Source organism: Perognathus longimembris, chromosome 6, assembly GCF_023159225.1.
Source record: "Perognathus longimembris pacificus isolate PPM17 chromosome 6, ASM2315922v1, whole genome shotgun sequence".
Lineage (NCBI taxonomy): Eukaryota > Metazoa > Chordata > Mammalia > Rodentia > Heteromyidae > Perognathus > Perognathus longimembris.
Genome location: NC_063166.1, coordinates 57,133,055 through 57,158,553, shown reverse-complemented (window position 1 = coordinate 57,158,553; position 25,499 = coordinate 57,133,055). Strand labels below are relative to the sequence as shown.

At 36.2% G+C, this 25,499-nt stretch overlaps 1 protein-coding gene across 5 annotated transcripts in view; it reads right to left on the bottom strand.

Annotated features, from left to right (window-relative positions):
- Positions 1–25,499, bottom strand: part of Tasp1 (taspase 1) — a 208,123-nt gene that overhangs the window by 19,787 nt on the left and 162,837 nt on the right. For 3 of the 5 annotated variants that reach the window (XM_048348782.1, XM_048348784.1, XM_048348786.1), the window contains 2 exons: positions 23,801–23,911; positions 6,042–6,115 (listed from right to left, as the gene is read on the bottom strand). In XM_048348782.1, the coding sequence (XP_048204739.1) occupies positions 6,042–6,115; positions 23,801–23,911 (185 nt within the window). The remainder of the gene's footprint in view (positions 1–6,041; positions 6,116–23,800; positions 23,912–25,499) is intronic. The other 2 variants (XM_048348785.1, XM_048348783.1) reach the window with 1 other exon arrangement.

Sequence of the window (25,499 nt, the reverse complement as noted above, 5' to 3'; positions counted from 1 at the left end):
ATTCTGTCTTAATGGATTTGTCATTCCAGACATTTCATATAAACAGAGTCATAGAATATTTAGTCTTCTATGTCTGGCTTCTTTCAATTTGCATAATGTTTTCAAGGTTCATACAGGATACAGTATGTATAAACACTTCATTACTTCTTATAGCTAAAAATCAGCTGATAGGCATTTTAATTTTTAATATAAATACTACTGCTATAAACGTGTGCATAAACGTTTCAAATGGACATCTTTCTAATTTTCTTTGTTCTTGTCTTTGTTTTTTTTGTTCTTGCTGGTCTGGAACTCAGGGCCTGGGCTCTGTCCCTGCCCCTCTGTGCTCAAGACTAGCACTCTACCACTTGAGCCACAATGCCACTTTGTGACTTTTTCTGTTTATGTGGTGCTGAGGAATCAAACCCAGGGCGTCATGCATGCTAGGCAAGCACTCTACCACTAAGCCACATTCCAAGCCCACTGCTGGGTAATATGGAAACTTTGCTTAACTTTTTGAGGAACTGTCATATTATTTTCTAAAATGATTATACAATTTTTAAATTCCTACCAACTATATATGAAGATACCAATTCTTCCACATCCTCACTAATACCTGCTAGTATTCATACTTTTGACTACAGACATCTGGCTGGATGTAAAGAGAGTTCTAATTGTGATGTTTTTGTCTTGTATTTTGGACACTGAGCACCTTTTCACATACTTATTTTCTGCCCATATATCTACTTCAGAGAAATATGTGTTTAAATCTTTGTTATATGTCTTCTTACTATCGTATAAGAGTTTGTTTTTTTTCCCCCAAATATACTTCCAATCACTAATTACATGATTTGGAAGTATTTTTTTTCTATTCTGTACATTGTCTTTTACTTTCTTGATGGTGTTCTTTAAAGTAAAAAGGTTTTGATTTTGATCCTTTGTTTCTGGGCTTCTGGAATCATATCTAGGAAGCCATTCCCTAATTCAAGGGAAATAAGGGCACGAGTATAATCTGTCCTATTTCAGTACCATCTTTCAAAGTATAGGGCAGGGCTTGACACACAGGAAAGGAGACAAATAAATATTTGTTAAATGATTAAAAAATACAAACAAAAGGTTGAATAGCATTCCAGGACATATAATGGGATAGCACTTTGAGAATGAAAAGGCTTACCACCTCTTCTAGAGCCAGCCAGAAAATAAGTCTTCCTACTATATAAAAAGTTTGTAAGTTATTATAAAAAGATATTTATTATTCGAACATTTTTGGTCATTCCAGTGAAAAGACTCAACATGAAAAAACAGCAAACAGTTTGGAGGAATGTAATCACCCAGGGTAGACTTGATTATAAATCAAAGGTGAATTTTTTTCTTCTTTTTTGTCAAAGTGAAGTACAGTGGGGTTACAGTTTCATATATTTTCAACTGCATCATTTTCAATGACATTCTCAAACAACTAAATCTGCCATAATATATAAATGATATATTTTCAAACTTTTTACTTGAAAAAAATTCAAAATTACCTAATAGTTCAAGAAACATCTACATGTCCTTTACAAGGTTGGCCAATACTAAACATTCTACTCCATTTACTTTGTAATTTTCTATCTATCCATCCACGTTTCTTTTTGAACCATTGAGAAGATATTACATATACTATAGCCCTTTCATTCTAGATGCTTCGACGTTATTTCCTGAAAAAAAATGGAGCTATTTCTTCATACACCACAGATACAGTAAATTTAGCAATGACATAGCTTTTCTTACCATCCATATTCCAATTTTTCAATCTTACCTAATAATGCATTGTAAGAGACGTTATGGCATTTTGTTATCACAGATCTGGTATTGTGAGACATTTCTGCAGCTTTTGTCTTCATGGCATTGACATTTTTCTTCATACATGTTCCTCATTTCCTGTTTGCCTGATGTTTAAAGTTACGTACTTCTACATGGAATACTATACAAGCTGTGTATAGCACGTACGCTATGTTTTCAGGTTTGCACATCCAGAAGCATATACTGTCTGTCTGTTCCTCACTGGTGGCATTAACTCTGACCACACACTAGAGGTGTTGCCTGGTTTCTCCATTACACAGTTATTATTTTTACCACAACTAATAATAAATCTCTAGAGAAACACACTAAAACTATAAAGTTTCCTGTTCCACCTCAAGGATTAGTCTTTATAACAGCATTTTTACTGTTCGTATAAAAATGGCTTCTAACATACAAAAGAAACCCAATTTTATTTAAGGCTTTATACTTGAATAAGTTACATGCCAGCTTAAATATGTTTTATAAAAGAGCTCATGCATACTGGGTATTTATGAAAAACTGTTCATTACCTATCTTCTATTTGGGTAGGGTATGAGCAACATAGTTTCAAAAATTCAACAAGTATCAATGCTCTAATTTTGGTGTATATAAAGTATTCCCTATATTACAGATGGGATTTAGAAATTAAATGATGTAATTTTAAGAATATTCTTTTTAAAAAGTAGAAAACTTTGAATGAACCAACCCATATTCAAATTATATATGGATTCTGGTCACAGTGATTAATTATAATCCAGTCTTTGTGGAACAGCATTATTTTGAGTTGAGCTTTTCAATGTCTTTAACTTGAATTAAGCACAACATAGCTAGCTTATATAAAATGGTCAAATACCAAAGTGGCTTTAGTTTCTGAGTTTCGAAATAAGAACCATCATGTCAATTTCTGGAAAGCAGTTCAAAAGAAAACAACAATTTTAAAACAGTGTAGGGTGGTTGTTGTTTTTTTGGCTGGCTCTGGGCCTTAAATTCAGGGCTTTGGCACTGTCCCTGAGATTTGTTTTTCTCAAGGCTAGCATTCTATCACTTGAGCTGCATCTCTACTCTAGCTTTGGGAGACATTAGAGCGTCATGCACTTTTCTTTCTGGGCTGGTCTTAAACCACATTCCTCACATCTCAGCCTCCTGAGTAGTTAGAATTACAGTTGTGACCCACCAACAATCAGCTAAAATAGTTTTTGGGGTTTTTTTTTGGCCAGTCCTAGGCTGTGAACTCAGGGCCTGAGCACTGTCCCTGGCTGGCTTCTTTTTTGCTCAAGGCTAGCACTCTGCCACTTGAGCCACAGCGCCACTTCTGGCCATTTTCTGTATATGTGGTGCTGAGGAATTGAACCCAGGGCCTCATGTATACGACGCAAGGACTCTTACCACTAGGCCATATTCCCAGCCCCAGCTAAAATAGTTTTTAAATTAAAAAAAAAAAGTTTTAATAATGCTTCTTTACCCCTTTGGCTCCCATGGCTCTCCGTATTGGGGGAGATTATATTTCATAAGCCACTCATAATGCTGAATGCACACCAATACAAGAAAATTTCACAAAAGCTAAGGCTCTTGGTGCAGGGACAGTGGGTAGACCAAAGGCTTAATGCTGCAAAAGGAATACAAACTTTTCAATAGATCCTTTCTATTTTGAGCTCGGTTTCTCATCTATAACTTTGTCTTCCTTGCAATACCATTAAATTTCAGCCTGTATGGCAAAAAAAAAAAATTATTGTTTTCAATCCATACAATTTAGCAGCCCAAGGCATTAGTGTTTTTGTTGTTTTGAAAGATATGCAGTCACAGGGTCAAAAGAAGAAAAGAAAGGGGAAATAATTGACTCTATAGAGAAGAATTAAAAACTTACAAGTGAGAAAAGAGCAGCAACTGTATCTGCTGGACCAATAAAGACTATTGGTTGAAGAATTTACCAACAGTATGAACACCACATCCACCACATATCAAATCATATAAATGGGAGGCCAAACATCTTTTAGGCTCAGCTTGAGTCTAGACCTTCTTTATGACCTATATTTCATGTTAAATTTTTAAGTGTCTGCCACAAGCCCTTAGCCCTTAGCCCTTAGTGGAAAAAAAAACCACTTCCATACAAAGTGCTTTATTACACAATGTACTCCAGTACCCTGGCCTCAGTGCTGAAGCATACTGCATATATGTTGCTTTAAAAAAATAAAGGCAGTCTCAGGTCAGAATGAACAGAAAAAATGTGAGAGGAACTTAAATCCTTATACAAGATTTTTGTAGCTTATCAGCCTTGTTTTATAATTGGTAACTTTTGTTATTGAGAAGAAAAGAATGTTCTGAAGATTTTTGAATCACTCTTTCATCACTCATTCCTTAAATCCATACTGTTCAGTACAGTAGTCACTTAGCCACATGTGGATATTGAAAAAAATGAAGGTTAAAATTCAGTTCTTTAATCACACAAGTCATAGTTACAGGGTCAATATTCTCATGTGGCAATGGCTACCCTATTAGACAACACAGGTATAAAATACTTCAACCATCACAGAAAAGTTTATTAGTGCCACTCTAAGCTATTAAATCACCCTTAAAATATGCAACTATAATTCCCCTCCTATAGATGTTGAACAAAGCAGTCTATGGATTCTACTATGAGAAAGATTTACGAATACAAAGTGAACATTTTATCAGGGAAATGTGAGACAGAGGGGAGTAGATATCAGTACTCTCTTCATGTCTATAATCCTGTCCTTTTCAGATACTCTCAGAAGTCCTGTGAAGCCACTGGATTGCTAGATAATAGTACAAATGTGTGTTTGGATGGGTATTAGAGAACAATACACAAGAAACTTCCATCTTGCACTGCTTAATGACAGAGATACATTCTGAGAAATTCATTGTAATTTCATCACTCAGTGAATATCATAGTATACACTTAGACAAGCTTAAGATATCCATGGCATTACAAGGCAATATAAATCTTATATGAGACCACTGTCACACACATGGTCTGGTAGTGACAAAAATGTGACACATAACTGTATACTCTATCGCATTTATCCATTACTTATTAATTCAATCTGTTTCAAATGGTTCACATCAGAAGTTTCTTTAGGTGATTTCTAAATATATAAAGTACATCAGTTCCTTTTAAAAAGGAACTTAAAAAAGGGCTGTCTCACTTTACAGTTTTGCAACTGAGGTAATTTCATGCCAAGTTAATGTCATATGCCACCGCTATTTCTAAAATTTTCATGAATAAGATCACGAGGCAGAAATAATCTACAAATCAATGTTTACTCCTATGATCAACCATGAAGAGTCCACAGAGACCAGACACTTTAAAGACTGCTGTGCTGACATCTACTCGGGACATAGGCACACAGAGGCAAAGCACTTTGGCTGTGGGCATGAAGACATCCTGCTGAGAGCATGCCAGGTGAGACAAGAGCATTAGCCAGTTTGTACTCACAACCACATTAATGCCTATGCTTTCAAACACACAGATATGCTTTCCTGTGGCTAATTCCAGAGGCTAATTTCTTGGAGGCTAATTGCCTCCATTTCTTTTCTCTATTCCAGCTCTAGCTAGAAATCATTCACCAATCTTTTTCCTTTGTTCTTCCCAATCTCATTTCCTCTCTTCCAAGTACTGGTGATGAGAAAAATAAAAAAGAGCAAAATGATGGAGGAAGCAGGAGAAAATGAGGGCAGGGGTGACACTGTTCAAAAAGAAATTTAGAGGCTGGGAATGTGGCTTAGTGGTAGAGTGCTTGCCTAGCATGTACCAAGCCCTGGTTTCGATTGTTCAGCACCACATAAACAAAAAAAGCTGGACATGGTGCTGTGGCTCAAGAGGTAGAGTGCTAGACCTTAAGCAAAAAGAAGCCAGGGTTAGTGTTCAGGCCCTGAGTCCAAGCCCCAAGACTGGGGGGAAAAAAAGAAATTTACTCATTATCTTAATTATGTAAATGTAACTACCTGTCTGTACATCACCTTTACAATAAAAAAAGAGTAAAATGAATGGAAAAGTTTGTTTGCTTTCTAAATTTTTCTTGTGCTATCACCGAAGGGGGCAGGGCAGGGAAGATCTGCTGCTTTTCTTTGCAACTGTTAACTGTACTTAATCAGTTAGCATAAACATTATAAACCTACTGCCCTAGGAGGATATGAAAAAATTTCATCCACAACAACTAAGGTTGTTAGAAGCTTACGCAATGGAGAGCAGTTTTTCAGGTTATGACCCAGTTTTTCCCACTTACCTTGGCTTTCCCATCCTGGGCTGACATATATCCAACACACATGCTCTCTGTTGTGTGGCTCCATAGAAATTCCACTGCGTGGAAGAGAACACAAATAGGCACATTCAAATCACAGATGGAAAATAAGTTTCTGCTTTTTAATAGAACAGTTAAAGATAGCTTATACTTAGCACACTCAGTGCCTTACTTTCCATTTGCTCCTTCGTAAATGTCAGGATGATTTAGTACTCAAAACTATGTATTGCCACTTACTGTGAAATGAAAAATGTATATCTTTCTTGTCAAAACTTATGATGATTACATGTAAAATAAATGTTCTTCTATTTGAAACTTTTAACATTAAATACACAAGCACTCATATATACTATACACAATGATTTAGCAAATGTCATATTCCACAGCATAGTTCATGTATGCATTAACACACACACACACACACACACAAACACATACACACACATACATATCAGTTGTTAGTTGCTAAGTATCTTTCTCCATAAAAGGAATGAGGATTCCTTAGAGAAATGTTGATTCCGGAGTGGGACATAGAAAACATAAAGTGATTTTGGACTACTGTGCCAGGGAGTTAGAAAATGTTCAAAGAATGAGAAGAACTTAAGTCCAAGAACTATGGTTAGCGTGACAAGCTCCCACCGGCCAAATCTGTTTATATAAGATAAATGAGAGTAATGAATTATACTCACTGAACAAAATAAAAACCAAATAGCCAATAGTGACTGAAATGAAGAAACCAGTGATGGAGAAGACAAACTCTTCCTAATGAATAAATGCAGAATAAATATCCAAAAAAAATTAAAGTTGCTCAAGTTGGTATGTGAACACTTGTAGGGGAGATAGGCTTCTTTCAAAGTACCTTTTAAATTTTCCTATTAAATATGAAGTCAGAAAGTGTAAGTTCACTATGAAAAAAATCCTGATCCACTTCAACATGACTGATCAAAACAAATTTCACCATTTAAGCCACATGTGCCTTTTGATAAGATATCTTAAGATACAACAGCACTTGCACAGTGTTCTTACTAAAAATGCATAACCAAAATTGAATAAACACCAAAAAACAGATTGATATAACCATACTCCTCAAATTTTTCAAGGAGAAGAAAAAAGAGGGGGAGAGGATGAGGAGAAGGAAGAAGGGAGGAGGAGGACGAAGACGAGGAGAAGGAAAAAGGAAGATGATGAGCAGGAAGGTAAGCAGAAGGAGGAGGAGGAAGAGGAGGAAGAAGGGGAAGAGGAGGAGGAGAAAGAGGAGGAGGAGAAAGAGTAGGAGGGAAGGAGGAGGAAGAGGAAAAAAAAGAAGAGAATTGAGAATCTGTTCCTGTTTAAAGGAGACATCCTGAAATACATCCTGGACTGGAATGATGCAGATTACAGTGGACATTACTGCAAGAAGTGCTGGCATTTGAAAATGGTTATGGTATTATATTAACATTAAATAAGATGATTTTGACATTTAAACTGTGATCATTTAGAAAAATGGCTTTGTTCTTTTTTATTTTTAAAATGTTTATTGTCAAGGTGATGTACAGAGGGGTTACAGTTACATACATAAAGTAGTGAGTATATTTCTTGTCCAACTTGTTACCTCTTCCCTCATCTTTCTCCTACCTTTCCTCCTCCCTAATACCCCCCACCATGGGTTGCACAGTTAGTTTACAACATATTGTCTTGTAAGTATTGCTGTTGCATCGGCTCACCTTTTACCCACACTCACCATTCTGATGGTCCTCTTCCATTCCCTAATTCAGCCAAATCTATATACAATATCCAAACCAAATACAGTGACAATAGGGGCTAAACCATAGGGAAGATAAACAAAAGAAATAATTTCACATGGCACAGACTTGTTCTTAAGAAATACACTGAAGTGTCATGAGTAAAAGAGCCTGATTTCTCTATCTTGTTCTGAAATAGTTCAAGGAAAACATATATTCTGTGTGTGTGCGCATGCGTGTGTGTGTGTATGTGTGTGTCTGTGTCTGTGTAAATAAGGAGAAATAAAACAGCAGGGAAATCTAAGAAAACCTATTACGAGAGTCCCTTGTACCATTCTTTTAATCTGAAAATATCCAATTACATATAAAGTACATGTTACAAAAAGAATACTTTATGCATACAGAAACATATAAGACTGTCAATATCACGTATGTAGCTACCAAACTTCTTCCTTAAAGCTTGATGGAATTTTCCAACAAAAATTTCAGATGCCTTGGTAGAAGGCTACACTTCTCAACATTAAGCTCTGTCAGTCCCAGGCTATCCTGTTTATGTCTCTGAACTAAATATGCTTAAAGACAAGTGTCTGAGTTGAGACACAACTGTGGGACCAGAGGTCCCTAGATTCTGAAAGATTTGCCAGACATATGGGAAAGAAAGAAGCAAAGCACTGAGGGGCAAACTTGAGTTACTCAAATACATGGCTCATTCCCTCATCATTAATTAATTATCAAACCTGCCAACCTGCTCGCAGATGCTTGGCCAAAGAACTCAGGGAAACAGCATCAGGCAATGAAGCAAATTCTCTCCACCAGATGTTTCTCCTTTCACACACATCTGCTTTGAACTTCAAAAATACTAAAGTCCTGAGAAAGGTTGGTATTCTGGGATATTCTAAATTGCCTAATAGAGCAAAGGCTCCCCTCTCACTGAAGTACCCATAGAGAAGTGACATTAACTTTTTTTTAATAGAAAGTTCAGACATTACTATAATTGTAACTAGTAATTTTGCTCCAAATATTAACACAACTATTCAGGAATGAGCAAAAGAAATGTGATAAACAAATAAACAAACCTGGAAATTAAACAGACCTGGAAATAAAGCCCACATAATCATAAAAGTAGAGGATAGGAACAACTATAAGAAAAAAGGAAAGAAAATTTCATGGCTTTTAAGTTTATTATTCTCCCCCTTAAAATGTAGCCTTCTTTTCAGATAATTAAATAGCTAGGTAGATATATAGCTAGATAGTTACAAAATATAGAGTTATAAAATAGGATAAATAAGGATTCACTGTCTAAATCCATTAAATAATTTTTACATTATAGAGTTTTCAATTAATTTTCTATACATAGAATTTGAAAGCACTTAAAGAAGCTAACGCTATATCTAAAAATTCATTCTATTTTCACAAATATTTATCATTCCCACACCAAAAAAAAGAAGTTGTATTGTACCTGCCACATTATTTTTTAATACCCATAATTCAAATCAGTATACACTGACAAGTTTTTGCTCACGAAAGCTTGAGAAAGTTGAACTAATATTCTCTGATTTAAATTATAGAATATCTTTGAAGAGAAACTTTCCCATTATTTTAGTGCATGCATAGTAAAGTTAAATTTCCTAAGTTATTTCTTGGCAGAGAATGTCAGAAAAGTAGGAGAAAAAGGAACTTAACCTTGAGAGTCTATTATGAGGCAGGCATTGTCTTTCATGAATTCAGCAAAGCCTGTATGGGGAAATGAGGCTCAGAGAAGGGACAGACCATAGTTGAAGACATTTTAGTAAGTGCATAAACTAGGATTCTAGCTGAATTCTTTGTTCTGCAAGCCTGTGTTCTTCCATTCTTTTGTTACTAAGAAATACAACTGACAGAGTCAAAAATCAATTAAAAACCCACAGAACTACACCTACTTAATCTTTGATAAAGGAGCTAAAATAATAGTCCGGAAGAAAGATAGCCTCTTTAACAAATGGTGCTGGCAAAACTGGTTCAACACATGCAACGAACTAAAACTAGATCCTTATATATCACCCTGCACCAAAATCAATTCCAAATGGACCAAAGACCTCAAAATCAAAACATACACCCTGAAAACACTAAAGGAAGAAGTAGGAGAAACACTTGGGCTCCTTGGCACAGGACGGAACTTCCTTAACAAAGACCCAGAAAGGCTACAAATCAAAGAAAGGTTGGACAAATGGGACTACATCAAACTACAGAGCTTCTGCAGGGCAAAGGACATAGCTCGCAAGATAAACAGAAAACCCACAGACTGGGAGAAGATCTTTACCGGCCATTCAAAATATCTAAAATATATGCAGAACTAAAAAAAATTACCTTCATCCAAAACAAAACCACAAAGAACCAATAGCCCCCTCATCAAGTGGGCTAGAGACTTAAAAAGATAATTCTCTGATGAGGAAATAAGAATGGCCAAGAGACATATGAAAAAGTGCTCTACATCACTGACCATAAAAGAAATGCAAATCAAAACAACACTGAGATTCCATCTCACCCCAGTAAGAATGTCATATATCAAGAAGACTAACAATAACAACTGTTGGAGGGGATGTGGCCAAAAGGGAACTCTACTTCACTGTTGGTGGGAATGCAAACTGGTTCAGCCACTCTGGCAAGCAGTATGGAGATTCCTCAGAAGGCTAAACATTGAACTCCCCTATGACCCAACAGCCCCACTTTTGGGTATCTATCCAAAAGACCACAAACATAATCACACTAAAGCCACCAGCACAACAATGTTCATCGCAGCACAATTTGTCATAGCTAGAATCTGGAACCAACCCAGATGCCCCTCAGTAGATGAGTGGATCAGGAAAATGTGGTACACAATGGAATTTTATGCCTCTATCAGAAAGAATGACATCGCCCCATTTGTAAGGAAATGGAAGGACTTGGAAAAAGTTATACTAAGTGAAGTGAGCCAGACCCAAAGAAACATGGACTATATGGTCTCCCTTATAGGGAATAATTAGTACAGGTTTAAGCATGTCACTGCAGAGGATCACAGGAGCCCAATAGCTATACCCTTATGAATGCATAAGATAATGCTAAGTGAAATGAACTCCATGTTATGGAAATGATTGTTATATCATAGTTGTAACTACTTTCAACATGCCATATGTAACTGTAGCCTCTATTATTGATGATATTCCTGTATCACCTTCCTGTGGTGTACCTACATAGTACTATCTCTGTATCTTATCTGAGTATATTGGAAACCGGGTGTACTGGAATTAGAACTAGGAAATTGGAAGGGAATACCAAAATCGAGAGACACAGGGTATAAAAGACAAACAACTACAAAAGCAATACTTACAAACCGGTGAAAATGAACTGAACAACTGAACAACTCATGGGGGGGAGGGAAAGGGGGAGGGGGAAGGGGGGAATGAGGGATGAGGTAACAAACAGTACAAGAAATGTATCCAATGCCTAATGTATCAAAGTGTAACCTCTCTGTAATTCAGTTAGATAATAAAAATATATATAAAAAAACTGAAGACTTTTAACAAACAAAAAAAAATCAATTCAAGCTAATGTTCCATATTATGAAAATCAAGTTCCTTAAACACACCAAAGGAAAATATATGAAACAAAAACACCAAACACAATTCTTAAAAATATTTTAGTATATCTTAAGGAAATGTTTTAAAACTTTAATACTACCCAGAGGTCATAAAATGCCAGGATTGATATATTTATACTGATATATATATGATAAATTTGGAAAAATATTTGCAATTCATATCACAAAGTGCTAACTTTCACATACATATATTTGCTACAAATCAAGTTGAAAAGACAAAAATCAAGGAAAAAACACAATCACCAAAGAGAATATGACTAACTCTAAAACATATGAAAAGATCTTCTATATTATTCATGCTAAAGAAACATAATTAGGATGACAAGGTACCACTTTTGAACCACCAAAATTCAGATATAAAACCATTTGAAAGAACACTGAATTATGTGATTTCAAGTAGTTATGTTTGTAATGTTATGATGAACACTCAATTAGCAAATGGTACACAAATTAATTGCTTTTAGGGAAGACAAAGGGATGGGCTGCTGAGGAATTCTTGTCATAACATTTTAACTTATTAAGACATACACTTGTTTTATGTGTTTTTTCTTAAATAAACCTTATTTAGTTGATACATCATTTCACAATCTCTTTTTAAAATATAACATTTGGCATTACTCCAGATAAAAGATGCATACATTGACATGTTGAATCAAAACTTTTGTCCAACTTCTTAAAGATAATAATTAGAAAAACAAAACAAATGGAGGAAGTTTATTCGATATTGCTATAAAACACCAACCCCTTCTTGTACTACAAAACATTCGAAGCATCATGTTTGGAGGCAAGTTTAAGCAAAGTTTAAAAATTCAGGAACCATAGAACTTTAGAGCATAAAAGGGCACTTTTACAGTGTGAAACCTGAAACAAGAAAGGGGGAAAATTTACCACTTTCACATCATATGACTATAAAATACTGAAAATACTAAGTTGTGTGTTAGAAATAGATTCTAGCAAACAGCAAAATTAACAAATTTGAAATCAAGAATAACAACTGTTTTTATTAAAATCACATATGGCCTTTGACCTAGAAACTATATGAAGTTATTATTCTATGGATATTGTCATATATACGCATATATGTAATATATGTCATATCTAAATAATATAAATTGAAGAAGCTTTAATTAGCAATAAGATTGAATTTCTTATTGGCAGGTAAACATATTACAGACTGAACAAAACAAATGAGGAATCGCTATACAAGTAATACAGAATCATCTATAGCAAGTGTTTTCCAAACTTTTTTGGAGCAAAAACCATAGTAAAAAAACATAATCTCAAACATAAATGAAGCAAAAACCACAGAAATTCTACACAATATCACTTGATACATGTATTTTTGTAAATAATTTCAAAATTTGTAACATTTTGTAAATATTTTGTAAAGAAGTTTGTAATTCTTTCAAAAAATAGGAGACCCTTTACTTGCACTGTATTGATCTATTCACCAGAGTTCTTCATAGTCCACTTGCTTCATTCAGAATATTCTGCTTGTGATTCACTAAATTGACTTTAGAATTCATTACATGACATAGAGTTTGAAAACACCACAAATTTACAAGATAGATCAGCTTTTTAAAAAGATAATGTGGAAAATAACCAAGAGAGACACCATTATTATTTCTGTGAAAAGCAAATGAGAGAGGACTACATAAGAAAATGTTTATCAATACATGAGATCTCTTGGGAAAGTGGAAACCACAGTTGCTACCAAGTTAGAGAAAACTGGTTGTCTACGGGACATGTATGGGATCAACCTAATTTTCACAACAAATCACTTCTGAAAGTTCTAAACTCTGCCCTGTTTTCATGTACCTTTATAAAATGTCTAGAGAAATTCTGATTAGCCTGATTAGCCTATGTCATCTGTGAAGAATTCATTTCTTCTCTGTTTCAATTAGGATAGTCTATAAACTACTGAAATTTGATGTAGTAAGATGTTACCATATGCTTTTAATTGTTCTTCATGATATGAATTTCATCTAATGCTTTCAAAATGTTTCTTGTCTCATGTCAACCTAAAACATAGCCAAATCTTATAAAGTGTGTGTATAAGTTCATAGCTTACTCATGCTGAGCACATATTTAGGCCAAAGTCTCCTGTGTTCAAGAGCAATCCAACAAACAAAATAAAACTGTATCTGACAACTTCCCCAAATGGATTTTCCATTTGAAATAAAAAGTGCCAAAACAACGTTTTAAAATGAATAGTAAAATTTGTTTGGTTCAAAGGTAAAGTTTATTTCACAAAACCTCTCAAAGTGAGTCAGTTATCAGTTGTTTCAGATTTACAATTAAAACAAAGGAAAAGTAGTATAAAGTTTGCTTAAGTATAGTTAGAGAAAAATTAATCCTTCAGTGAAAGAGCAACATTTCTTCCTATCACTGTTACATATAAGTTTAATGTGTGTTTCTTGGTTAGGAAGAATAATTGTTCCATATACCACAAATTGTTCCATACAGTATTAAATTTTTATGTTAATGATATAGCAAATATAGAAGATGCTACTTAATAGTGCTTGATTTTCTGGTGAGTAGTTACTGAACACAGAAAATGGTAACTTCTAGCAACATAAGGAGAAATGAGTGGCCTGAAGGGACAGGTCTGTGCCTGGGAAAGTGTTCTAACAGTCAGTGTGGTCAGGTTTCTTTGCATTTAGAGAAGTTCCCAGTCATTCATCAATAACTACTTCCCTTTTTATAGCCGCAGTGACTACTTACTTACTCAAAAAGGCATTTTATTTATTTTTGGAGACCCAAGTCCAGGAATTATAAGGTTACTAGAATCCAAAGACATATAGACACTGAAAACTTTCCTTTGGAAAACATTAAGAGCACACCACAATAAATTCCTGAATAGATTTAATGTGTGCAAAATGGGCACAAGAACTTGACAGATTCTTCTCCACCAAGTAACTTACTTCTCAATACATATGTCATATAAATGTGATGTGAAAAAAGGTGACAGAAATGGATTGGGTGAGACAAAGTACATGCATGCAAGCGCAAGAACATGAATTTTTTTTTAATTTTTAAAAAATGTTTATTTATTTATTTATTTTGGCCAGTCCTGGGCCTTGGACTCAGGTCCTAAGCACTGTCCTTGTCTTCTTTATGCTCAAGGCTAGCACTCTGCCACTTGAGCCACAGTGCCACTTCTGGCCATTTTCTGTATATGTGGTGCTGGGGAATTGAATCCAGGGCTTCATGTATATGAGGCAAGTACTTTTGCCACTAGGCCATATTCCCAGCCCCCGCAAGGCTCAAGAACAAAAAGTCAATGGTATTCAGGGACATTCAGAATATTTATATATAATCTTAGAGGCTTGCCTCTAAGAAGGTATATTTAATATTTATTATTAAGGAAGCCTCTAAAAGATGTATTTAATGCTTTAACATTTTAATACAAATTCACTCAAAAATAATGCTGAGAAGGGCTGCACTTCCATCTTGATAGTATTGTTATATGGACCCGCCCTAAACCCTTATGGCATTGTCACCACTTTCACTGGTTAATATTGGAGCTGCAGGCCATCCTTTGTATGATGGTATACCTTTTATTCAATATCACCCTGTTTAGATGAAGTTAAAGAAAGTAAAGTTTGCTTATCAGGTTGCAAACAAGTTTTTTCTATTCAAATAAATATTCCTTTTTAATCAGAAGCCCTCAGCCACCTCTGGATTTTTGTTTTGTTTGGCTTTCATTTTGCATTTAAATATTGTCCTCCAATTGTTGCTAACAACCCCCATCTGCACTGGTTCCTGCACCCATTTAAGAGCTCTCTGCTTGGCTTCACATCCCAGACTTCTTGCAAGGCAAACAGAAATCTGAAATCAGAACTGTCTTGAGCTGGGCGGTGGCCAAGTCAGCTGCTGCTCCTTTTCCTTTGGTCAAATGGCATACGCTAGGACATTGTGCACAGGGTTGAAGTCACTACTTATTGAACAAAGAGAAACTAATGTTTAAAATGGGAAGAATAAGGGATTGTACAAGGAACAGCCTCCTCCTATCTATGAAAAATTTTGCCAGAGACTGTTACGTTCTTTTTAACCCAGTAGGGGGTGCATCTTTTGAAAAAGATAACATACAAAAATGCTTTATTATCTGTGTGGACATAAAGCCCTTAAGATTCATATAATGCGTGTTTTGTTGTAGCCATGAAGTAACCAAGTTGGCATACTTCCCTGAGGAACTTTCACAACCAATCTGTCTTGGTAGCCCTGGGAATTGAGCTCTATAGAATCCTAGTTATGCTAGGCCAAGAAAATAATCATTCTCATTTTCTGAAGCTTACTTGGATTTGTCAAGACTTAATAAGGATTCTGATTGAAAAGGGAGGGACGTGGGCCAAATACAAGCCTTTGGTGACATTAGCATTCTCTTCCTGTTTTATCATTTAACTGTGTTAGAAACTTCTGGAAATAGGAAGCTTTACATGGAAGTTCTATAGAGGATGAAAATCATTCAGTAAAATAGGTTTTGTTATACTGGGCATTGGTGGTTCATGCCTATAATCCTAGCTATTAGGGAGGCTGAGATCTGAGGACTGTGGTTCAAAGTCAGATAGGAAAGGAAAATTTGTGACTCTTCCAATTAACCTCCAAAAAGGTGAAGTAGAATTGTGGCTCAAGTGATAACACACTAATCCTTAAGCAAAAAAAATCACAAACAGTGTGCCCTGGCCTACGTTCGAACCCCAACACACACACACACACACACACACACACACACACAAGCTGATGAAAACTGACTATAAAATTTGCCAGAATGTTTTCCAGAGAGTTGTAAAACTACTACAAGAATTACATAATCACTAGAATTCTATTCGTAAATCTCTGTTTCATATTTCAGATGGAAAACTTTGTAGCCAAAGAAATAAATGTGGTTAGATAACAGTTTAGAACTATATTTCTCATGATGAAGAAAACAATTACAGATGGAAGTTTATTTCCAGTTTTTAAAGAGTTCCTCAGTGATATTTAAATGAATACATGTTCTGTTATGAAGAGATACTGGCAAAAACTATTTCTCATGGTATCAATTTCAGAGCACTATCTCAATAGACTGATTCTATTCTCAGTGACTGAAAAGCTTAGCTATCATTTCTGCATTATTCACTTGGAAGTTCAGTTACTTAATTTGCATATTTCTATCTAAATAAAAATTAGAATGCCTGCCTTTAAAATGCAACCTATTAAAATGGTAGTAAAGATGTAACAAATCCCAAGTATTACTGAGACACTAAAGAAAAGTTTCCTATTTTAGAAGCATATCAGATGGACTCCTTGTAGAACAAAGTTTTAATTCCATTTTTCTGATAGATCAGTAATATCAGACAGGTATATAAGGCGTTTTCTCCACTCCTAGCCTAAAAGCTAATTTCCCTTCTCTCTGCTGGTTGGTTTCATGATTGTGTGAGCCGGACAGCAATGCTGTGTCCTCAGTGCTCTGGATGGCTTGTGCCATGTAATGGGAAGAAGTGGCACTGCTGGTGCCGGGAAGGAGGCCCCTTTGAAGTATGTGTGTTTATATGTGCTCGCCAAATTTTTAATACCAGTAAAACCAAAAGGCGGTTGGAATTTTTAACTTACAGTAATTTGACCTTTTATCTTTTTAATGTTCCAGGAAGCATCAATTCAATCTAACATTTTTTTTTTATTTTTAAACCACAGCAAGTTTTGACAATAGCAACAACAGAAAAAAAAAACACAAAAACCTTAGTGAAGAACTTCACCTGTTCTGGAAGGGGAAGTAGTGTCTCGTTGAAATTCTAATTGATACTGAAGAACAGTTGATTTGACAGGATGGCTAAACTGACAGAACAATTTCAGGTAGTTATGAAGGGACTGCAGAATTACTCATAAAACAAAATTATGATATAAGATTTATATAAAGTTAAAAATCAAGTAACACTACACAAATGTATCTGCTTGGGATACATCAAAGTGTGAAAAGGATTTTGCAAAAACCAAGGGATAAACATGAAATAAAAGATGGAGAAAAAAAATAGTAAGATGAGAGAGGTCCACATGGGGGCTTCAAAGATATGGGTAATGGGTAATTTCTTAGGCTAGGGGGCAGGTTCACAGGTGTTCATTTTATTATTATCCTTTATAACTTACAAATTTATTATGTCTTTCTTTTAAAAATATATGAAACATGTCATAGTAAAAGATGAAAAGGGGGATAATGGGGTAGTTGACCAAATGGAAATAGTATCACACCCCAAACTTCATTATCAGCAATATAAACATATTCTCTGATAGAAAGAGCTTGCTTATCCTCTGAATAAAGTGGATTCATTTAATGGCAAAGTAACAATTACCATGTGTGCTCTTCAGATACTCAGGTGGTAGGTGAACTGTGTGCGTAAAATTTGTTTTGGATGAAAGACTCCAACATAGGTTTGGCCCAAAGGCCACTGGCTAAACACTCAAACATTTTTGCTCCTAGAAGCCCATATACATCTATTGTAGATTGCTGAGATTTTCCTCAAACACATAGATGGGGTCTGTTTCTCAGTGACCCCTATACAATGCTAACTACTCCAAGGTAAGAACCCTTGAACTTCACAAGGTCTACCAAGCTCCAATCAGCACACTGTAGTACAGGGTACAAGAATTATGCTCCCATAGCATGATTGGTTATGTATGCTATATATTTGCATATATGCTAACTACCTGTATCTAATCACAAGTTTTACATGGCCATGCACTCACTGTTGTTACTGGAAGGCGTGATGTGCCTTTGCACATTTCTTAACCATACTTTGTATAGCAGCCTCAAGAAACAACTTTTGTAGAGGCTTGGAGAATGTACATAATTATACTTTAGCAGGTAAAAATATATTGCCTTTTTTCCCTCTAGAAGCAGAGAGAAAATCAATTCTCTTCAGCTGCTTTATCCAGGAACAAGCATTTGTTCTGTGTTAAATCTGCAATTTATAGGCTGGGCTTTGTCAGCATCTCAGGATCTGGGAAATGGGAAGTGGTGAGATAGTGTTGCAAACATGTTCATCTCCAAACTGTCCTTATATAAGACTGCTTGAGGAGGTTGTCTTCCATGAGCCATTTAAATTTTCTTGAAATCCTATTCCCAGATATTCATTATCCAAATTCCAACCCATGTTTTTGTTTCTGACGCATATGAGGATATTCTATGTAATGTTTTTATTTTTTCCTGGAAGGCTAGTAAGTTTAAAAAAATCTTCTAGATAACAAGGAAACTTCAGTTGACACATTCATCTATTCAAAAATATTGGGAGCCTACCATGGTATACAAAGTACAATAAGATACAGTTCCTGCTTTTAAATAGCTCAAAATCTTGTTGATTTTCAAAAGGAATAATTTTGTAATGCTTGGAAATATATTTCAAAGTCACTGGGCACAAGGATCTAGTCCTCTCAAATAACTGGGTTCAGAAAAATATTAAGGGCTGCTAGCCTATAAAGAGGGAAAGACACTTTAATTTCTTCTTAGGACACCCATGTGAGCATTACAAGGATGTCAACAACACAATGTTAATGGGTCTAAAGGAAAAAGCAAATCCCTGGAAGAAAGGGCTTTCCGAGAATTCTAAGATGCACATTTGATTGGATCTTGACTGGACCTTTCTTTTTTTTTTTTCTGGGGGGTAGGGAACATGTGGGATCAGTTTCAGTATATAGCCAGGCTTGGGCATTGAGCTCAGAATCCTCCTGCCACAACCTGTCAAGGACTGGGATTAAAGGTATGAACCACAATGCCTGGTTTGATCAAGATCATAAAGAAAACTGGTGATTGGGCCAGGAAAATGACCCTTTGGAAGACAGACTCTAGTGTGGTTGAACTTGGGATGTTAGGGATGAATGAAGAAAAGAAGGACTAGCTGGAGAAAATTCTGAAGGATGTTCTGCGGTCAGCTCAAAACAGAAGTTTTCCACCCTGTTAGTAATACCCATCCATCCTGTAGGGAACTGACTAGCAGGGCTAGACATGTAAATGTGGTGGGGGGGGGGAACTTATCTCTTATATTAGTTGAGAGTGGAATAATGATTACCAAAATCTAGGAAAGCAGTATGTGTGGAGGGCTGGGAAAAGTTGATCAATAGATGTAATGTTATAGTTAGATCACAGGAATAAATGTTATTTTCAACATACCATGTGAAATTATGACTTTTCTTTTGTCTTTCTTCCCCATAGTTTTACCCCTGATGTTACTATAACTGATGTTGGTACCCTGGGTATTGTATGTACATTTATCAGAACTAGGGAAGGGAAGGCAACATCAAAGTGGAGAGACAAAGGATAAAAGGTGAACCAAGGCAACACCAGTACTTACAGGACAATATGCTGTAAACCAACTGTACAACTTGGGTGGGGGGAGGGAGCCAGGGAGGAGGGGAGGTGGGAGAAAATGGAGGAGGGAACAAGTTTGATAAGAAATATACTCACTGCCTTGCATATAAAACTGTAATCTCTCTGTACATCCCTTTGGCAATAAATAAATTAATCCAAAAATTAACATAAAAAAGGACATAGAGATGTAGAGCGTATGAGAATACTAAGAGAAACATGTTCTGTATTTTACTTTAGCATATGTTGAAAGATACTCAACATTTATGATATAATAAACTATTCTGATCCTTGGAATGGTGTGGCTCTCTTGGTCATCTGCTCATTTTTTGTCCTGTTTGCTTCAGGGTCATTGTCTTCTTTCCTGATCACTCCTGGTTCAGGACCCATGGTTATATTCTTTACCCAATTACAGTACTATAGAGAGAGCTCTTCCCTGTATGGGAGGCTCCCGTAGCTTTATGGTAAGTTGAGATAGGAAAAATCAAGATTTAAAGGCAGCCTAGGCAAAGATGTTCACAACAAGATCCCTTCTCAATTTATAGCTGGGAATGGTGAGGTACACCTGTCAACCTACCTATGTGGGAAGCTAAGATCTGGATAGTCATGGCACTATGCAAACCCGTGCAAAAAAGCCTGCAAGACTCCACCTCAGTGGAAAAAATGGGGTATGGTAACACATGTCTGTCCTTTCAGCTACATTAGGCTGTGAAAAATAAGAGGCGACTAGGCAGGCTGGGAGACCCTATCAGCAAAGTAATTCAAAACCCTAAGCTTAAATCCCAATATGAGCAAAAAATGAAATAGTGCATTTAAGGTGCCAACAAAATTCAAATGTTATTTCAAATTAGCATAGCTAACCAAAATCACATGGGAAAGGAGTAGGGTTTTGTGTGAGCTATTTTTTTTTATTAGTAAGTTACTGAAAAAAAAGTAGAAACATGAACAGATTCTACAGTAACAATGCTCCCCATGAAAATAACCACAACCAGAGACTGACTTGGTGGCTCTGCAAATGGAGTGGTGAAAGTAAGAATCACATTGTGATTCCCACCTTTATGCACTGCACTGTTTGGACTGGTTTCATTACCATATACTGAACTTATATAACTTTCTATTAAGTGAAAAATTCATGTTCTTGGGAAGATCTGTAACTTGACCCTAGACGTGACAGCCATGCTTTAGTAGATAGCCTTTAAATATATCAATTCTCCTAGTTAACTTTGACAACTGGCAAGACTTCATTAATATTAAAGTTATCACTTTATACCTAGTACTTCTTTTTGAGATAAAGAGGAAGAATCAGTTTACGAATCACTTGCTTGGCAATTAAAACTGCTTAACATGAGCTCTAAATTTCTACTTGTCCTTAAATACACATCCTTATTCTCTACCACCATATATAAAAAGACAACCAAGGCCTTTGCAATATTTAGCATTAACTCAAGTGTGCAAGAGTAAAGGCCCAATAAAGAACTGAGACACTGATTTATACCAGTAATCCATGAACCAGTATTCAAAACTCCCTCTTCCCAAATACTAAGTGTTATTTTGAATAGTTGTTGAAAATCCAGGTCAATCTCTGTGTATATTTATAGTCAATACCCTACTACCAAACTGTAGAGCAATATACAAAAGATTCAGCAATGATTAAGATAGAATATCTGATTTTTGCTGCTGAGACATTTTTTTTCCTTTGCCAGTCCTGAGGCTTGAACTCAGGGCCTGGGCACTGTCCCTGAGCTTCTTTTGCTCAAGGCTAATGTTTCTACCACTTGAGCCGTAACACCACTTCCAGCCTTTTCTGTTTATGTGGTACTGAGGGATCAATCCCAGGGGTTCATGCATGCTAGGCAAGCACTTTACCACTAAGACACATTCCCAGACCTGCTGACATAAACATAAACAATTGATATAAACAATTTAAGGGATAAAGGGTTTCTATTGGCAAAGCACTCCAAAGATTTTAGTCTCCCATAGTGGGGAGGTCATGGCAATGCAGAGTTCACTTCACAGTGGCCACAAAGCAGAGACAGAAAGAGGAAAAGAAACCTGCAGTAGTGGGTTTTGCTTTTTTACCCTTTTATTCCATCCTGACTCCAGTTTACAGGTCAGTGCCTCTCACATTCAGGCAGGTTTCCTCCGTGTAGTTAATTCTTTCTGGAAATGCTCTCAAACACATATCTAGAGATGTTCTTATCTCGTAGATACTTCTCAATTTAACCAAGTTGACAAGATAAATTATTACAAATAACAAAGAAACAAACCATAATTTATCTTAATAAAAGTTGGTCCCCACACATACATTTTTGAGTAACCTGAGTACCAAGTATAAGAGACAGAAAAAGAAACAGTATGATAAAAAGAAACAAACAGTATGACTAAAAAAATGATGGGGTTGATGTCAGAGTCCAGCTGGAGAAAAAGGTCTTTTATAAAAGCACACTTCATTTTTAAAGAAAAGAAAGAAGAGATTTTATTTAAAAAAAATCTTCAGATTCCATGGAAAAACACTTTTTATATGCATAGAAACAATCTTATATTTTATGAATCGACTGAACTTCAGAACAGGAAGAGATTTATACTAAAGAAATGAACAATAATCATACAATATAGATCAGCCACCACCCACATTTATAGGTATGGTTGAACCAACATAGCCTCTGTGACTGACCTATACTGTTTGTCTACTTTTTTTAAATTAGAAGAATCAATTCATACTTAATGCTATATCCATACAGTAGGATAGGAAACAACAAACTAATTCTTGCTATATGTAACATGAATAGGATTGCTGTTCAATGAAGACCAGATACAAATAGTACATGTTCAATGATTACATGTATATAATATATGAAACAAGGCAGAACTAACCATGGTGCTAAAAGTCAGCATACTGTGGAGAGCCTAGATACTAACTAGTAGGGGTGACACAGGGGGCTTGGAAGCTGCAGAAAAATACGATCCTTTTAATCTAGGTCCTGGTTACATGGTGTGGATCTACTTTGTGGCAATTCATCATAAAGTTACAATTATACTTTTCTGAATATATGCAGGCTTCGATTAAAAAGTTAATTTAACCATGAACATAGGGCCCCTGCTAGATAGCCCTTGTACTATCCTTATTTAGATTTTAAAGGTCCTCTACACAGATAAATTAGAACAAGGCAACTCAAGGGCAATGGAAACTCCACAAGTCTATGTCTTGGCAGTGGAGATTTGCTGGTTCCATCCTGACTAGTGTGCTTGGCTAGACACAAAACCACACATCTGTATGGGCATCTGCAAATCTGCAAAAACCACGTCTTTTCCCCTCCCTCACCCACAGCTTTATGAGGCAGGCAAGGCAAATGTCCTTATTTTACAGATGAGGAAGTGGCACGGAACAGTAAGAGTGATGCGTGAAGGCGTCACAGCTAATAAGCCATGGAGCCAGCACTGGCTTCTAGGTCAGTAGCTCTTCACATGGCTCATATTCCTTTTGGAGAGACAAACAGGAAGGTTCTTTCTATTTTGCTGTGTACAATGTTATAGGTCACTGGACATGCTCTATGAAATAAGGTAGAGGAATCAGTACTGGAAGTTAATAAAGGACCTAAATTCTAAGCTCATTTGAAAAATAAACTCTAAGCATGTACTTCAAAATAGACCATCCTTGAACCTTTATCTATCCAAAATGATCAGTAGAGACACTGATATCAATGGTGTATCCTAGCCCTCCCGTAGCTTAAAAATTCTGATGTAAGTTTTCATGTCTTAAGAAGGAAAGAAAAGAGTCAGGCACTGGTGGCTCACACCTGTAATCTTAGCTACCCAGGAGGCTAAGATGTGAGGATAGTGGTTTGAAGCCTGCCTGGGCAGGAAAGGCTGTGAGACTCTTATCTCCAACAAACTACTCAAAAAAAGCTAGAAGTGGTGCTGTGGCTCAAGTAGTAGAACACTAGCCTTGAGCACAAAGAGGGACAGGGACAGCACCCAGGTCTTGACTTCAAGCCCGAGGACCTGCATAAGAAAATAAAATTAAAATAAACAAGCAAAGAAAAACACAGTATGTCACTGTCCAACTTACCTAGAAGTGTCTGTTTATTCTGAGAGGAGTCAGGCTCTGCAGAACATCTGCATGACCGGAGGACAATTACTCCGCCAAGCACTCCATCTTCGCTGGCTAGGAAAGGTGAACCTGGATAGAAAGGACTAGCAGTCATTTTTTTTTTTTTTAGTGAATTTTACTTGTTTAGTTTCAAATTTTCATCTGATTACTAACTAGAACAAATATATATATATACATAATGAATAAGCTCATAAAAGAAGCACATTTATGACATTTATTGCTCGTACTTCATATAGACATGATGGCAAAGGCAGGCTTGTGCCTGAACAGGGGCCATTTGGCAAAGACAGTGCCAGATGCTGCCAAGACAACTTGAGTGGGGGATGGAGTATGTAGTACTGTACTCAGAATGGAATTGGAAACACTAGTAGATTAAAGGACCAAATGCAACTCCACAAAAAATAAATGCGCAACTCTCTTTGATCAGCTCTTAGGGACCTCTCCCCTGGCTCTCCTTGTTGTCAGGGACACACCACCAAAAAAAGCTTAGATTTACTACCTTAAAATCAATTTTAAACAATAAGCCACAAACTTTATTACAAACATTTAAAAATGCTCCTGATGGCTTACACAAATAAGGGTGAAACTGTATTTCTATTATGAGTCTGGTGGTTAGAAGCAGCCAGGCCTCCTTGAGATCTCACACACACTGAACCACTGTGAGCATTTCAAGAGCATTACACTTTAAAATCCCTCATTTTTCTTCCCCAAGGACATCTTCTTCAAACATCTGGCCAAGCAAGGGAGCACGTGGAGAACAAATGCAAACGCTAAACCAAGAACTATCAAAGAAAGTAGTAAAAATAAAAACCAGCCAAACTGGATTTGGGGGGAGCTTCTGGATAGACTTAGTAGATTAAATATGTGCATTTATCTCCACTCCCTCCACAAATTCCAGCAAATTTATAAGAAAGAAAGGGAAAAAAGCATGTGTAACGGAAAAGGCTGACAAGAAAATAACTGACTTTTTGGAAGATGTGAAGAAGAACAAGCAATCGTTCATGTAGCAGAGCTCTGAAAGCTGAAACTTACCTTTCTGCAGGGTGAGGGAACCTGGAGTGGGCAGCTACAGAAACCTCCTCCACCTAGCTTTTCCATAAAACTGGAAAGAACTGGAAGTGAGAGGCTTCAATCTCCTCTGAAGGCAGGAGTATGGAATAAGGATGAATGAAGTTAACTGCCTGAAAGCATCCAAAAGAATCTTCTAGACCAGGCTTTAGCAAACTATGGCCTGCTAAGAATTCTTTTAAACATTTTCAATTATGGTTTCGTTTGTTTGTTTTTTAAGAAAAAAAAGGAAGAGGAGGAAAGAGCAGCAGCAGCAGGAGGAGGATAACATGGAACAGAAGGTATGATGAAGCCTGTGAAACTATATGATCTTTATTCTTCGGTCCTACTATGCATAGTTTTTTGACATCCCAAATTAGAGCCCAGGATTCTTGCTAGAGAGAAAGTTATTCCTTCCTAATATTGGAGAATCTAAGACAGTTACTCTTAAAAAAATAAGCTGAACAAGAGAGACTGTCCCCTCAGTAGATGAATGGATCAAGAAAATGTGGTATATATACATAGTGGAATTCTATGCTTCCATCAGAAAGAATGATATTGTCCCATTCATAAGGAAATGGAAAGTCTTGGAAAAACAATCATATTAAGT